The 12995-nt window shown below is 37.0% G+C and overlaps 1 protein-coding gene across 1 annotated transcript in view; it reads right to left on the bottom strand.

Moving 5' to 3' along the window:
* LOC119505210 (zinc finger protein 596-like) overlaps window positions 1-12995 on the bottom strand; it is a 116507-nt gene that overhangs the window by 32546 nt on the left and 70966 nt on the right. The window contains exons 2-3 of the mRNA XM_037797863.1: window positions 5868-5960; window positions 1145-1191 (exon numbers count right to left, since the gene is read on the bottom strand). Coding sequence (XP_037653791.1) covers window positions 1145-1191; window positions 5868-5960 — 140 coding nt within the window. The remainder of the gene's footprint in view (window positions 1-1144; window positions 1192-5867; window positions 5961-12995) is intronic.

The raw sequence follows: 12995 nt of genomic DNA, 5'->3' as shown, positions 1-12995 counted from the left end.
CTTGGGAAACAAATTGATTTAATGGAAAAATGTACAAAATCCCAGCAACAACCAACTGCTCTTTGCAGAAACTGAGAGAGGAATGGGCTACAGGCAATTGGGTTGAAATGGAGTGCAGAGAGTGGCAGAAAGAAGCTGTTCTAGTTTGCTAATTCTGTCAGAATGCAAAACACCAGAGAGGGATTGGCTTTCCTAAAAAGGGGTTTATTTGGTTACACAGCTACAGTCTTAAGGCCATAAAGTGTCCAAAGTAACACATCAGCAATCAGCACCTTCACTGGAGGATGGCCAATGGTGTCTGGAAAACCTCTGTTAGCTGGGAAGGCTCATGGCTAACATCTGCTCCAAGCTTTTGGTTTCAAAATGGCTTTCTCCCAGGTTGTTCTTCTCTAGGCTGCAGTTCCTCAAGAATGCCACTCTTAGTTGTACTTGGGATATTTGTCCTCTCTTAGCTTCTCCAAAGCAAGAGTCTGCTTTCAATGGTCATCTTCAAAATGACTTTCATCTGCAGCTCCTGTGCTTTCTTCAAAATGTCCCTCTTGGCTGTAGCTCCTCTTCAAAATGTCACTTACAGCTGCTCTGCACTGAGTTCCCTCTGCCCATCAGCTCATTTAGATGGCTCCACTTATCAAGGCCCACCCTGAATGGGTGGGGCCATGCCTCCATGGAAATATCTCATCAGAGTTATCACCTACAGTTGGGTGGGGTGCATTTCCATGCAAATCTAATCAGCACCAAAACGTCTGCCCCACAAGACTACATCAAAGAATATGGCTTTTTCTGGGGGACATAATACATTCAAACCAGCACAGAAGCATTCAGGGCCTGAAAACCATTGTAAGCCCTACACTTCTTGTTCTAAGGACAGTTTGAACCTATCAACAAAATTAAAGGAAAATGTCACAAAGAGATATCTGTGTCCAAGAGAGCCCTTTAGATTTCAGATGCATTGATGTAAGGACTAGAAAGTTACATCATGAAAAAATTTAGGAAGGTATTGGGGAATGTTAAATATTCAAAGATGGTTACCCACAAGAATTGAAAGAAATGAGACCTGTGGCATAGATGTAATTAGAAAATGAAGTTAAGAATAATCTAATCCTTTCTCCTTAAATCCCATGTAGATCAAGTACAGATGACTTACTTGGTGCTGGATTTGAATCATGTTGCAGGGGATCCCACCAGTGCAATCTGGAAGAAGTTGACCATTAAAATAAAGAATAACAGATGAAAACACATTGAATAAAATTAATACATGCTATAACATAAACAGAGAGCAAGCAGGCCCTTTGAAAGGCAGAAAGGCAAATAAAATATATGAGCAGTGTTGGAAATGGAAAAAATAACCATTTGGCAACCATTAGAGTATTGGTTGATTCAGGAGAGAGGAAGGCAGGTGGAGGATGGATGGAGACCACCATATTGATATATTCTCAGATTGTCTTCATAAAATGTCATTCATTACAAAGTGAAAGCATATTTTTGCATGTGGAGTGATCTGACAGAAATTTCTTCAGGTTATCAACTTCACATCACCAGTGGGTGAGGGCAGTGGATATCCTATCTCTCCTATTGGGCTGCACTGCAAAAAGCACAGCTTCAAGCTGGGTTCCTACTGGGAAGGTAGGGTCTAAATCTCAAAAGGAAACACTGGGGCAGATCAAGGGTCATTTATGCTCTTAAATTTGTCAAAGATATGAAAATGAAAGGACTTATCAGGAGGTGCACCATATTGAAGTTGACTCAAAAATGGATATTTTTGAGACAGTCTGTGAAGAGTGGAACAATGGGAAAAAGTTGAAGGGGACTGTGAGTGGGATTACAGCATTGAAGTAAAGTTGACTTTCTGATTTGGAGTTTTCTAAGAAGTCTCCTTGTTCTATAGATAAATTCACTGCATTACTTTTATGAAATGTTTGTTAGTGGCCAAATTTGGTAAAATTAACAATTGAAGAATTTTAGTGAAGAGATCAGGAATTCTTTGTACCAACTCTTGCAATTTTTATAGGTTTGCTATTATTTCAAAATAAATTAGTTTTAAAAAGGCCCATGTTACTACCATGCCACTAAAGTATTCAGAGTTCAAATTTACTTAAATGCAATTTCCAAAATTTTGAAAGCAATTGACCTTTTAAGTGTCTGGATGTTATTAAGGAGGAAATGTGTCATTATCATATTAATAGTACTATGTTTTTGGTGGCCTGAATGATTTGGGCTGTTTGTGGAAACAGTGAGGTGTTTGTATTTCACTTCCTAATAGAAACTCCTTCCTCTGCTGCATGTTTTTTATACTGACTGCCCTTTACTCTAGGTTGAGAGCCATGGAGAAGGGCATGTATTATATAACTCCCTTCTCCAAGCCAGGAGCATAGTACTCCAGAATTTCTTGTGCTCACTATGGCTTCAAGAGCTGGCTCAGACCTTAGTTCAGATTTTTTGTACTTGGTTTTCTTTTGTCTGTCTGTGCACGTGTGTTTCAGAAGTAATTTATCTTTTCCCTTCAGGAATCTTTTGGGAGATATTAGTTAATATTAGAAATTAGCAAATATTATAAATTAATATTGGAAATATTAGTAATTAGTGACATTAGTGAATATCAAGTTTCCTGCTAAAAATAGATTACATTAAAAACATGTGACTTATTAGTGAGATAATATACTAAACCAAGAGAAAGTAGTTAATAAATATCAACAAAAAATCCTCGCAATATATAAAGGTGGATGGTTATTAGGTCTTGCTCCCTGCTTCAGTGCGTTTCATTAATGCAAAATTTAACTAGACATATGAATACATTTTCAAATTAGAAAATAAGAGAAAAGCAAGGAAAGTGAAAATGGTTCATCATCATCTGAAATATTGTTACAGGAATAGGCATATACAAAATGATGAAATTGTAGACCTACTTATTTCACCTTCCCATGGAAATATACAAAATTAAACAAGGTGCTGTCAGAGTTTGAATATTCTGTGGGAGAAATTTATTTTCAATGAATACATCTGATTTAAAAAAAACAGCCTCTATACAGCTCCTCAATAAACTGATAATTTAAGTCCTGCACAAATTTCATCTTAAGTAGTTTTAAGCAGTATGCAATACTAGTTATTGAAAATCACAATCCTGATTTGAACATCAAAACTGACTTCTGTCCATGCATGATTTTACTTGGTGCAAACTTATCTTAACTTGGAGGTAGCATATCTTGTAATATTCACATAGCAAACAACTAACCCATTTCAAGTGTACAATTAAGGGGCATTTATGACATTCTCATGCTGTGCAAGTTTCATCTCTTTTGATCAACCTATCTACATAAGTAATATAGTATCAGCCACAATAAAACAAAAGATATTTCAGCAAGCTAAACTTAAAAGTAATTTAAGAAATTGCACGTGACAATTTTTTCATTTGAAAACAAGAAAAATTTTAAAAGTATATTTCAAAAACTACTCAAAAGTTTGCTTTTATTAAAACCAGGAAAAGTAAAATTATTATAAATGTTGGAATTTGGGGTAAATAACATTTAAAACTAATGTAGGGAGTTCTATTACCCATACTTGTAAACTTCAACATTTTTTTCAACTATGTAAGTGGTCCAGAAAAAATGAACCAATAAAATACATAATAAAGGCGTATACTTTTAAGAGCACCATTTACCTTTTTACCTCAGGCTCTGATATGGCTCAGCCAGGACTGGCCTGCCCCACAACTGCACCACTGGAAGACTGAAATATTTTGCATATCCCTTTCAGTATTGTAGATGCTTTCCCCCTCTCTCGGAATCTCTACCTGGATTGTCTCCAATAACAATTCTGATTCCTTGAAAAGTAGCACAGCATGCCAGATTTCAACTTGGCAAAGCCCTCAATGAGCAGATACTTTGGTAAAACACCTCCCACTAAAATATTACCTGGAAGTAGAGAATGAACTACATGGGAACAGGGCAGAAAATGAAGGTTCCGTGCTCGCTATTTAGGGAAAAAAACAAAAACAAAAACAAACTACAAACACTTGGAAGAACTGCAACAAATTTCCCTCCTCAGCGTCAAGCTCAGATAGGGAGCTATTTACTCACGTGGACGTGGCTCGAGTACACCCAGAGCCCTAGGGTCCTCCTCCGTGGGTTCTACACCAGTGTAGTGCTTGCCCCGCCTGCCAAGGCGGCAGCATGAAAATGAACAAGGAGGCGTTTCCGGCCCATGTTAGTCAGCAAATGCGGTTTCGCGCGCCCTCTGCTGGCAGGCGGTCCACAGCTCAGGAAGCTTCTGACGCTGCTTGGTAGAAAAAATGCGCCCCCTCCCCCAATGACTGAATCACTGAGATTGTGTTCAGACTGTTCAGTGTCAGTATACTGAGCATGGTATTTGCTTGAGCAGTGAAAGAAATCAAAATGCTCCTCAAGTAATATTATTGAAACATTTTGATGATCAATACTATACTCTCTTCTCTCTTCATTCCATCACTGTACTATGATCTGACAAATTTTTCAGATTTATGACATTTCTTTCATTTCTGTCCCTAATGACAGTGGACATACTATCATCTGGATTTTATTTCTGAGATTTTACATTTATATACTTGTGTGTTACGTAAGGACAAATACAAATTTTAAAATGAGAAAGCCTTTATACTTTCTGTTGAATTTAAGGGAAGAGACTGCCTTCTCCTTCCCAGCTCTCTGAGAATTTACTTTAGAAAATTCATAGTTGTAAGTTATACCACTTTATTTGTCCTTTTGAAATGCATGTACTTTTGTGATGTGTGTAAAAGTTTAAATAAGCCTCTTGAAAATTTTTCCATACAAGTTCTACACAAGAAAGGAAGCCATGTTTTTGAAATATAATCAAAGAAAATTTATCCTAATTTCTGATATGGGATGAGAATAACATCTGGGATTTAAGGGTGGGGTTGGGGGTTGGGGTTCTGGCTCCAAATTGTAAACCTATCTCTGGTTCTGAAGGTATGAGAAATAAGTTGAGAATATGTAAGAACTGAGTTGTATCTGCTTAGTCCCATAAAAAGCATCAGCTATCTTTCAGTCTTTGAATCTCTTTGTGGATTGCCTGTGATGTATCACATTCTCCTTTAATGCTTATTCAATACTAAGATTGTTTTTCTTTCTCTTCTCACTTTGAAGAGAGGTTTGGGGTGTTGGGAAATGATTTTGTTTTTATTTATCTTTCCCCAACTGTTACCTTTCCCCCTAAATTAAAATATATCTCAAATTGAAGACATTACCCTCCACTAAACAAGTGAAAGTTATGTCTCCTCTCATTCCAAATCTTAGTTAATGGCTCCATTATGCATCCAGGAATTAATTCCTGAAAACCCCTTTCAGCACCACAGGAAGAAAATAGAAAACATTTTCTCTGCACCGAGCACTTTGTCATCCTTTGTCCCCTTCCAACCCAAAACACACATATTCCCTCTCCTTATTCATTTTCTGTCATTGCAAGTTTAAGTGTCAATCCCTCTGAATTCCTCCCCTTTCTGAACACTTACCCATGTTAGCCTTTCCCTCATCTTGCCAAGTTCTCTTGAAAAGAACATTACTTCATCTTCAAGCAAAGCCTGAATTTTGTCACTATATGATTATTTACTTGTTCATTTCTTTGTCTCCCATCACCTTCATGGGACTAATTGCAGAAAAATAGACCCAGAATCTTAAAATAAGGCATGTTCCTCTCTGACCATTATTTATGAATTACATCCCAGAGGAATTCCTTCTCAACAGGAACCAAACTTAACCTGAGATAGCATGCCACTAAATGTCTGCAGTTAAGATCACACAATTATCTTCATTATTACAATTCATTTACAAAATGAAGGAGACCCATTTCTCCTGGGGAAAATTCTCTCCAGTACTCACCTGAACTGAAAAAGATGAAAAATCCAGGGGATACTGGTCATTATTGAGGATGCTGTCACCACATTCCAGAGCTCAATGTCTCTTTTTATTGCTCTAGAAAAAATCAGTTTTGACTGTGCCTGTTATGTTGTTAATAACTTCATCAGCTGTGTATGAAAGGATACACTCTGTTTAACTTGAAAGCCAAAGAAGAGAAATCTCATCAAAGTATGATAAGGAAAATCTTTCACTCTAATTGTATAAATCATATATACACTGATAATGAAAATAGATTATATGTTGTCATTCTGTAATTCTTCTAAAATATACCAAAGCAAATTTCATGCCTTTCCACAGAGGACTCACTCTTCTGTGGGTTCTGGTTTTGGGGAGCAGTACTGTGGAGAACTTTCAGAAAGAGGATCAGTCCTGCCGAAGTCTGTAAAACTATTAACATTCTCTCAGGTTGGGAGCATTAATGTTGCTTTGTAGAAGTACAAATAGGCTGCCAATATGTATTTAATAGAGCTGTTTTTATGCATCAAGTATGCACATATTTTATGCCAAAGAAGAAAAATATCCTAGAACATATGTCTCTTCAATTCAGACTTGCGTGATGTTAAATCCTACAAGCCTTAAATATTAGGCATTCAAAGGTATGCATTGTCCCATTTCATTACTGGTATGATTTTGAATATGATGTGTTTCAACTATTGTTTTTCCTTTTTTATATTCATTTTATTGAGATATATTCACATACCATGCAGTCATACAAAACAAATCGTACATTCGATTGTTCAAAGTACCATTACACAGTTGTACATTCATCACTAAAATCAATCCCTGACACCCTCATTACCACACACACAAAAATAACCAGAATAATAATTAAAGTCAAAAAGAGCAACTAAACTAAAAAAGAACACTGGGCACCCTTGTCTGTTTCCTTCCCCCACCTTTCCACTCATCCATCCACAAACTAGACAAAGGGGAGTGTGATCCCCATGGCCACCCCCACTCCCACTGTCCCACCTCATAAGCCAAATTTTTATACAATTGTCTTCAAGATTCATGGGTTCTGGGTTGTAGTTTGATAGTTTCAAGTATCCACCACCAGCTATCCCAATTCATTAGACGTAAAAAGGGTTGTCTATGTTGTGCATAAGAGTGCCCACCAGAGTGACCTCTAGGCTCCTTTTGGAATCTCTCTGCCACTGAAGCTTACTTCATTTCCTTTCACATCTCCCTTTTGGTAAAGAAGATGTTCTCTATCCCACGATGCTGGGCCTACATTCCTCCTTGGGAGTCATATTCCACATTACCAGGGAGATTCACTCCCCTGGGTGTCTGATCCCACATAGGGGGGCGGGCAGTGATTTCACCTTTCAAGTTGGCTTAGCTAGAGAGAGAGGGCCACATCTGAGCAACAAAGAGGCATTTGGGAGGAGGCTCTTAGGCACAATTATAGGGAAGCCTAGCCTCTTCTTTGCAGCAACAGTCTTCCCAAGGGCAAATCCTGTGGTAGAGGGCTCAATCCATCAAACCACCAGTCCCCTATGTCTGTGGGCATGTTAGCAACCATTGAGGAAGGGCAGGCCGATACCCCTGCATTCTCCACCAGCTCCTCAATGGGGCGCTGCATATTTTTTTCCTTGTGTTTTTTTAACTGTTTTTTTTCCTAAATAAACTCTATGAAAAATAAAAAAATAAAAAAAAATGCCATAAAAGAACATTTCAAAGAGACCATAACAAGGGGCTAAGAAAAAGTCAACTAACCTAAGATAACTACTTTACTTCCAACATGTTCCTACTCTACCCCGAGAAAGTAACCTAATACAGCAACATTTCTGTGAACTTGTTCCTACTATACCCATCAGAAATTAACAAACCATAGTTATTCCTGGACATTCCCAGAACATTAAATTTACCCATGATAGCTTATATGTTCTTCTTGGATTATTGTTCCCCCTTCCTTAATTGCTCTCTATTGCTAGTTCCCCTACATTCTACAGTAAAAACCATTTGTTTTACATTTTTCAAAGTTCACGTTAGTGGTAGCATATAATATTTCTCTTTTCGTGCCTGGCTTATTTTGCTCAGCATTATGTCTTCAAGGTTCATCCATGTTGTCACATGTTTCACGAGATCGTTCCTTCTTACTGCTGTGTAGTATTCCATCATGTGTATATATCACATTTTATTTATCCACTCATCTGTTGAAGGACATTTGGGTTGTTTCCATCTCTTGGCAATTGTGAATAATGCTGCTATGAACATTGGCATGCAGATATCTGTTCGTGTCACTGCTTTCCAATCTTCTGGGTATATACCAAGAAGTGCAATTGCTGGATCGAAGGGTATCTCTATATCAAGTTTTCTAAGGAATGGCCAGACTGAATTCCAAAGTGGCTGAACCATTATACAATCCCACCAACAATGAATAAGAGTTCTAATTTCAACACATCCTCTCCAGCATTTGTAGTTTCCTGTTTGTTTAATGGCAGCCATTCTAATTGGTGTGAGATGAAATCTCATGTGGTATGAATTTGCATCTCTCGAATAGCTAGTGAAGCTGAACATTTTTTCATGTGTTTCTTGGCCATTTGTATTTCCTCTTCAGAGAACTGTCTTTTCATATCTTTCACCCATTTTACAATTGGGCTGCCTGTACTATTGTCATTGAGTTGTAGGATTTCTTTATATATGCAAGATATCAGTCTTTTGTCAGATACATGGTTTCCAAAAATTTTTTCCCATTGAGTTGGCTGCCTCTTTACCTTTTTGAGAAATTCCTTTGAGGTGCAGAAACTTCTAAGCTTGAGGAGTTCCCATTTATCTATTTTTCCTTTTGTTGTTTGTTCTTTGGGTGTAAAGTCTAGGAAGTGGCCGCCTAATACAAGGTCTTGAAGATGTTTTCCTACATTATCTTCTAGGAGTTTTATGGTACTTTCTTTTCTATTGAGATCTTTGGTCCATTTTGAGTTAATTTTTGTGTAGGGTGTGAGGTAGGGGTCCTCTTTCATTCTTTTGGATATGGATATCCAACTCTCCCAGCCCTATTTGTTGAAAAGACTGTTATTTCCCAGTTCAGTGGCTTTGAGGGCCATATCAAAGATCAGTCAGCCACAGATCTGGGAATGTATCTCTGAATTGTCAATTTGACTCCATTGATCAATATGTCTATCTTTGTGCCAGTACCATGCTGTTTTGACAACTGTGGCTTTATAATAAGTTTCAAAGTCAGGGAGTGTAAGTTCTCCCACTTCGTTTTTCTTTTTCAGAATGTCTTTAGCAATTCAAGGCATCTTCCCTTTCCAAATAAATTTGATAACTAGCTTTTCCAAGTCTGCAAAGTAGGTTGTTGGAATTTTGATTGGGATTGCATTGAATCCATAGAAGAGTTTGGGTAGAATTGACATCTTGATGACATTTAGCCTTCCTATCCATGAACATGGAATATTTTTCAATCTTTTAAGGTCCCTTCTATTTCTTTTAATAGAGTTACGTAGTTTTCTTTGTATAGGTCTTTTACAATTTTGGTTAAGTTTATTCCTAGGTACTTGATTTTTTAGTAGCTATTGAAAATGGTACCTTTTTCTTGAGTGTTCAGTTTGTTCATTTCTAGCATATAGAAACATTACTGACTTATGTGCATTAATCTTGTATCCCGCAACTTTGCTGAATTTGTTTGTTAGCTCTAGTAGCTGTATCGTCAATTTCTCAGGGTTTTCCAGATATAAGACCATATCATCTGCAAACAATGACAGTTTTACTTCTTCCTTTCCAATTTGGATGCCTTTTAAGTCTTTGTCTTGCTGGATTGCCCTGGCTAGCACTTCCAGCACAATGTTGAATAACAGTGGTGACAGCGGGCATCCTTGTCTTGTTCCTGATCTTAGAGGGAAGGCTTTCAGTCTCTCACCATTGACTACTATGCTGGCTGTGGGTTTTTCATATATTCTGTTTAACATATTGAGGAAGTTTCCTTCAATTCCTACCTTTTGAAGTGTTTTTATCAAAAAGGGATGTTGGATTTTGTTGAATGCTTTTTCAGCATCTATTGTGATGATCATTTGATTTTTCCCTTTTGATTTGTTAATGTGTTGTAATACATTGATTGATTTTTTTATGTTGAACCATCATTGCATGCCTGGAATGAACCCCACTTGGTCATGGTGTATGATTTTTTTAATGTGTCTTTGGATTCAATTTGCAAGTATTTTGTTGAGAATTTTTGCATCTATATTCATTAGGGAGATTGGCAAGTAGTTTTCCTTTTTTGTAACATCTTTGCCTGGTTTTGGTATGACATTGATGTTAGCTTCATAAAATGAGTTAGGTAGTGTTCTATTTTCTTCGATGTTTTGCAAGAGTTTAAGTAAGATTGGTGTCAGTTCTTTTAGGAAAGTTTGGTAGAATTCCCCTGTGAAGTTATGTGGCCCTGGGCATTTATTTGTGGGAAGCTTTTTGATGACTTATTGGATCTCTTTGCTTGTGATTGGTTGGTTGAGGTCTTCTGTTTCTTCTCTGGTCAGTCTAGGTTGTTCATGTTTCCAGGAAATTGTCCATTTCCTCTACATTATCCAGTTTGTTGGCACACAGTTGTTCATAATATCCTAATTTTTTATTTTCCTCAGGATCTGCAGTAATGTCACCTTTCTCATTCATTACATTGTTTATATGTGTCTTCCCTCCTTTTGATTTTGTCAGTCTAGCTAGGGGCTTGTCAATCTTGTTGATCTTCTCAAAGAACCAACTTCTGGTGTTATTTATCCTCTCTATTGTTTTTTTGTTCTCTATGTCATTTATTTCTGCTTTAATCCTTGTTATTTCTTTTCTTCTACTTGGTTTAGGATTGGTTTGCTATTCATTTTCTAGCTTCTTCAGTTGATCCATTAGTTCTTTGATTTGGGCTCTTTCTTCCTTTTTAATATATGCATTTAGTGCTATAAATTTCCACTTCAGTACCACTTTGCTGCATCCCATAGGTTTTAGTATGTTGTGTTCTCATTTTCATTCATCTCTATATATTTAGCACTTTCTCTTGCTACTTCTTCTTTAACCCACTGATTGTTTAGGAGTGTGTTGTTTAACCTCCAGGTAATTGTGAATTTTCTAAGTCTCTTAGGGTTATTGACTTCTAATTGTATTCCATTGTCATCAGAGAATGTGCTTTGAATAATTTCAATCTTTTTAAATTTATTGGGCCTTGTTTTATGTCCCAGCATATGATCTAATCTGGAGAAAGTTCTGTGAGCACTAGAGAAGTATGTGTATCCTGGTGATTTGGGATGTAATGTTCTATATATGTCTGTTAAATCCAATTCATTTATCAGATGGTTTAGGTTTTCAATTTCCTTATTGGTCTTCTGTCTGGTTGATCTATCTATAGGAGAGAGTGATGTGTTGAAGTCTCCCACAATTATTGTGGAAACAATTGCTTCCTTTAGTTTTGCCAGTGTTTCTCTCATGTATTTTGTGGCACCTTGATTGGGTGCATACACATTTATGACTGTTATTTCTTCTTGTTGAATTGCCCCTTTTATTAGTATGTAGTGACCTTTTTTGTCTCTCAAAACATCCCTGCGTTTAAAGTCTATTTTATCTGAGATTAATATTGCTAAACCTGTTTTCTTTTGGCTGTAGCTTGCATGAAATATTTTTTTCTATCCTTTCACTTCCAATTTCTTTGTGTCCCTGTGTCTAAGATGCATCTCTTGTATGCAGCATATTGATGGTTCATTTTTTTGATCCATTCTGTCAATCTATATCTTTTAATTGGTGAATTTAATCCATTTACATTCAACATTATAACCATAAGGCATTTCTTGAATCAGCCATCTTATCCTTTAGTTTATTTTTGTCATATATATTTTCCCCTCTATTAATATCCTTTAATGTACCCATACTGAATCTCTTTAGTACTGAACCTTTCTCCATGTCTCTCTCTCCTTTCTTTGTTTCTCTGTTGGTAGGGCTCCCTTTAGTATCTCAAGTAGCGCAGGTCTCTTGTTAGCAAATTCTCTCAGCATTTGTTTGTCTGTGAAAAATTTAAGCTCTCCCTCAAATTTGAAGGAGAGGTTTTGTGGATAAAGTATTCTTGATTGGAAATTTTTCTCACTCAGAATTTTAAATATGTCATGCCACTGCCTTCTTGACTCCATGGTGGCTGCTGAGTAGTCACTACTTAGTCTTATGCTGTTTCCTTTGTATGTAGTGAATTTCTTTTCTCTTCCTGCTTTCAGAACTTGCTCCTTCTCTTCTATATTTGACACTGTGATCAGAATATGTCTCGGAGTGGGTTTATTTGGATTTATTCTATTTGGAGTTCACTGGGCATTTATGATTTGTGTATTTATGGTGTTTAGAACATTTGGGAAATTTTCCCCAACAATTTCTTTGAATACTCTTCCTAGATCTTTACCCTTTTTTTCTCCTTCTGGAACACCAATGAGTCTTATATTTGGACATTTTATATTATCTATCATATCCCTGAGGTCCATTTTGATTTTTTTGATTTTTTTCCCCATTCTATCTTTTGAGCTTTCATTTTCCATTCTGTCATCTTCTAGGTCACTGATTTGTTGTTCAACTTCCTCTAGTCTTGTACTGTGAGTATCCAGAATCTTTATAATTTGGTCAACAGTTTCTTTAATTTCCATAAGATCATTTAGTTTTTTATTTAGTCTTGCAATGTCTTCTTTATGCTCTTCTAGGGTCCTCTTGATGTCCTTTATATCCTGTGCAATGCTCTTCTTGATGTCCTTTATATCCTGTGCCATGGTCTTGTCATTCACCTTTAGTTCTTTGATTAATTGCTCCAGGTAATGTGTCTCTTCTAATCTTATGATTTGGGTGCTTGGGCTTGGGTTATCCATAACATCTGGTTTTTTCATAGGCTTTAAAATTTTCTGTTTTTTTTTGGCCCCTTGGCATTTGCTTAACTTGATAGGGCTCTTTTAGGATTTGTAGACCAATTGAAATCCTTATCTCTAATTTGTCAGATCTACAGCTTCATGGAGTACACTTCCTCTAACCAGCAGGTGGTGTCCATGACCCACCTGTTCCCCTCAAGCCAGTTCTCCCCTGCTTTGCCTCTGTGGTGAGTGGGGGAGTAAGTCTTGTGGGGTCCAATTGGTGTACCAAGCT

The sequence above is a fragment of the Choloepus didactylus genome, chromosome 10 (assembly GCF_015220235.1).
Source record: "Choloepus didactylus isolate mChoDid1 chromosome 10, mChoDid1.pri, whole genome shotgun sequence".
Lineage (NCBI taxonomy): Eukaryota > Metazoa > Chordata > Mammalia > Pilosa > Megalonychidae > Choloepus > Choloepus didactylus.
The sequence above is the reverse complement of the archived record's forward strand: the minus strand, read 5'-3'. Positions and strand labels throughout refer to the sequence as shown.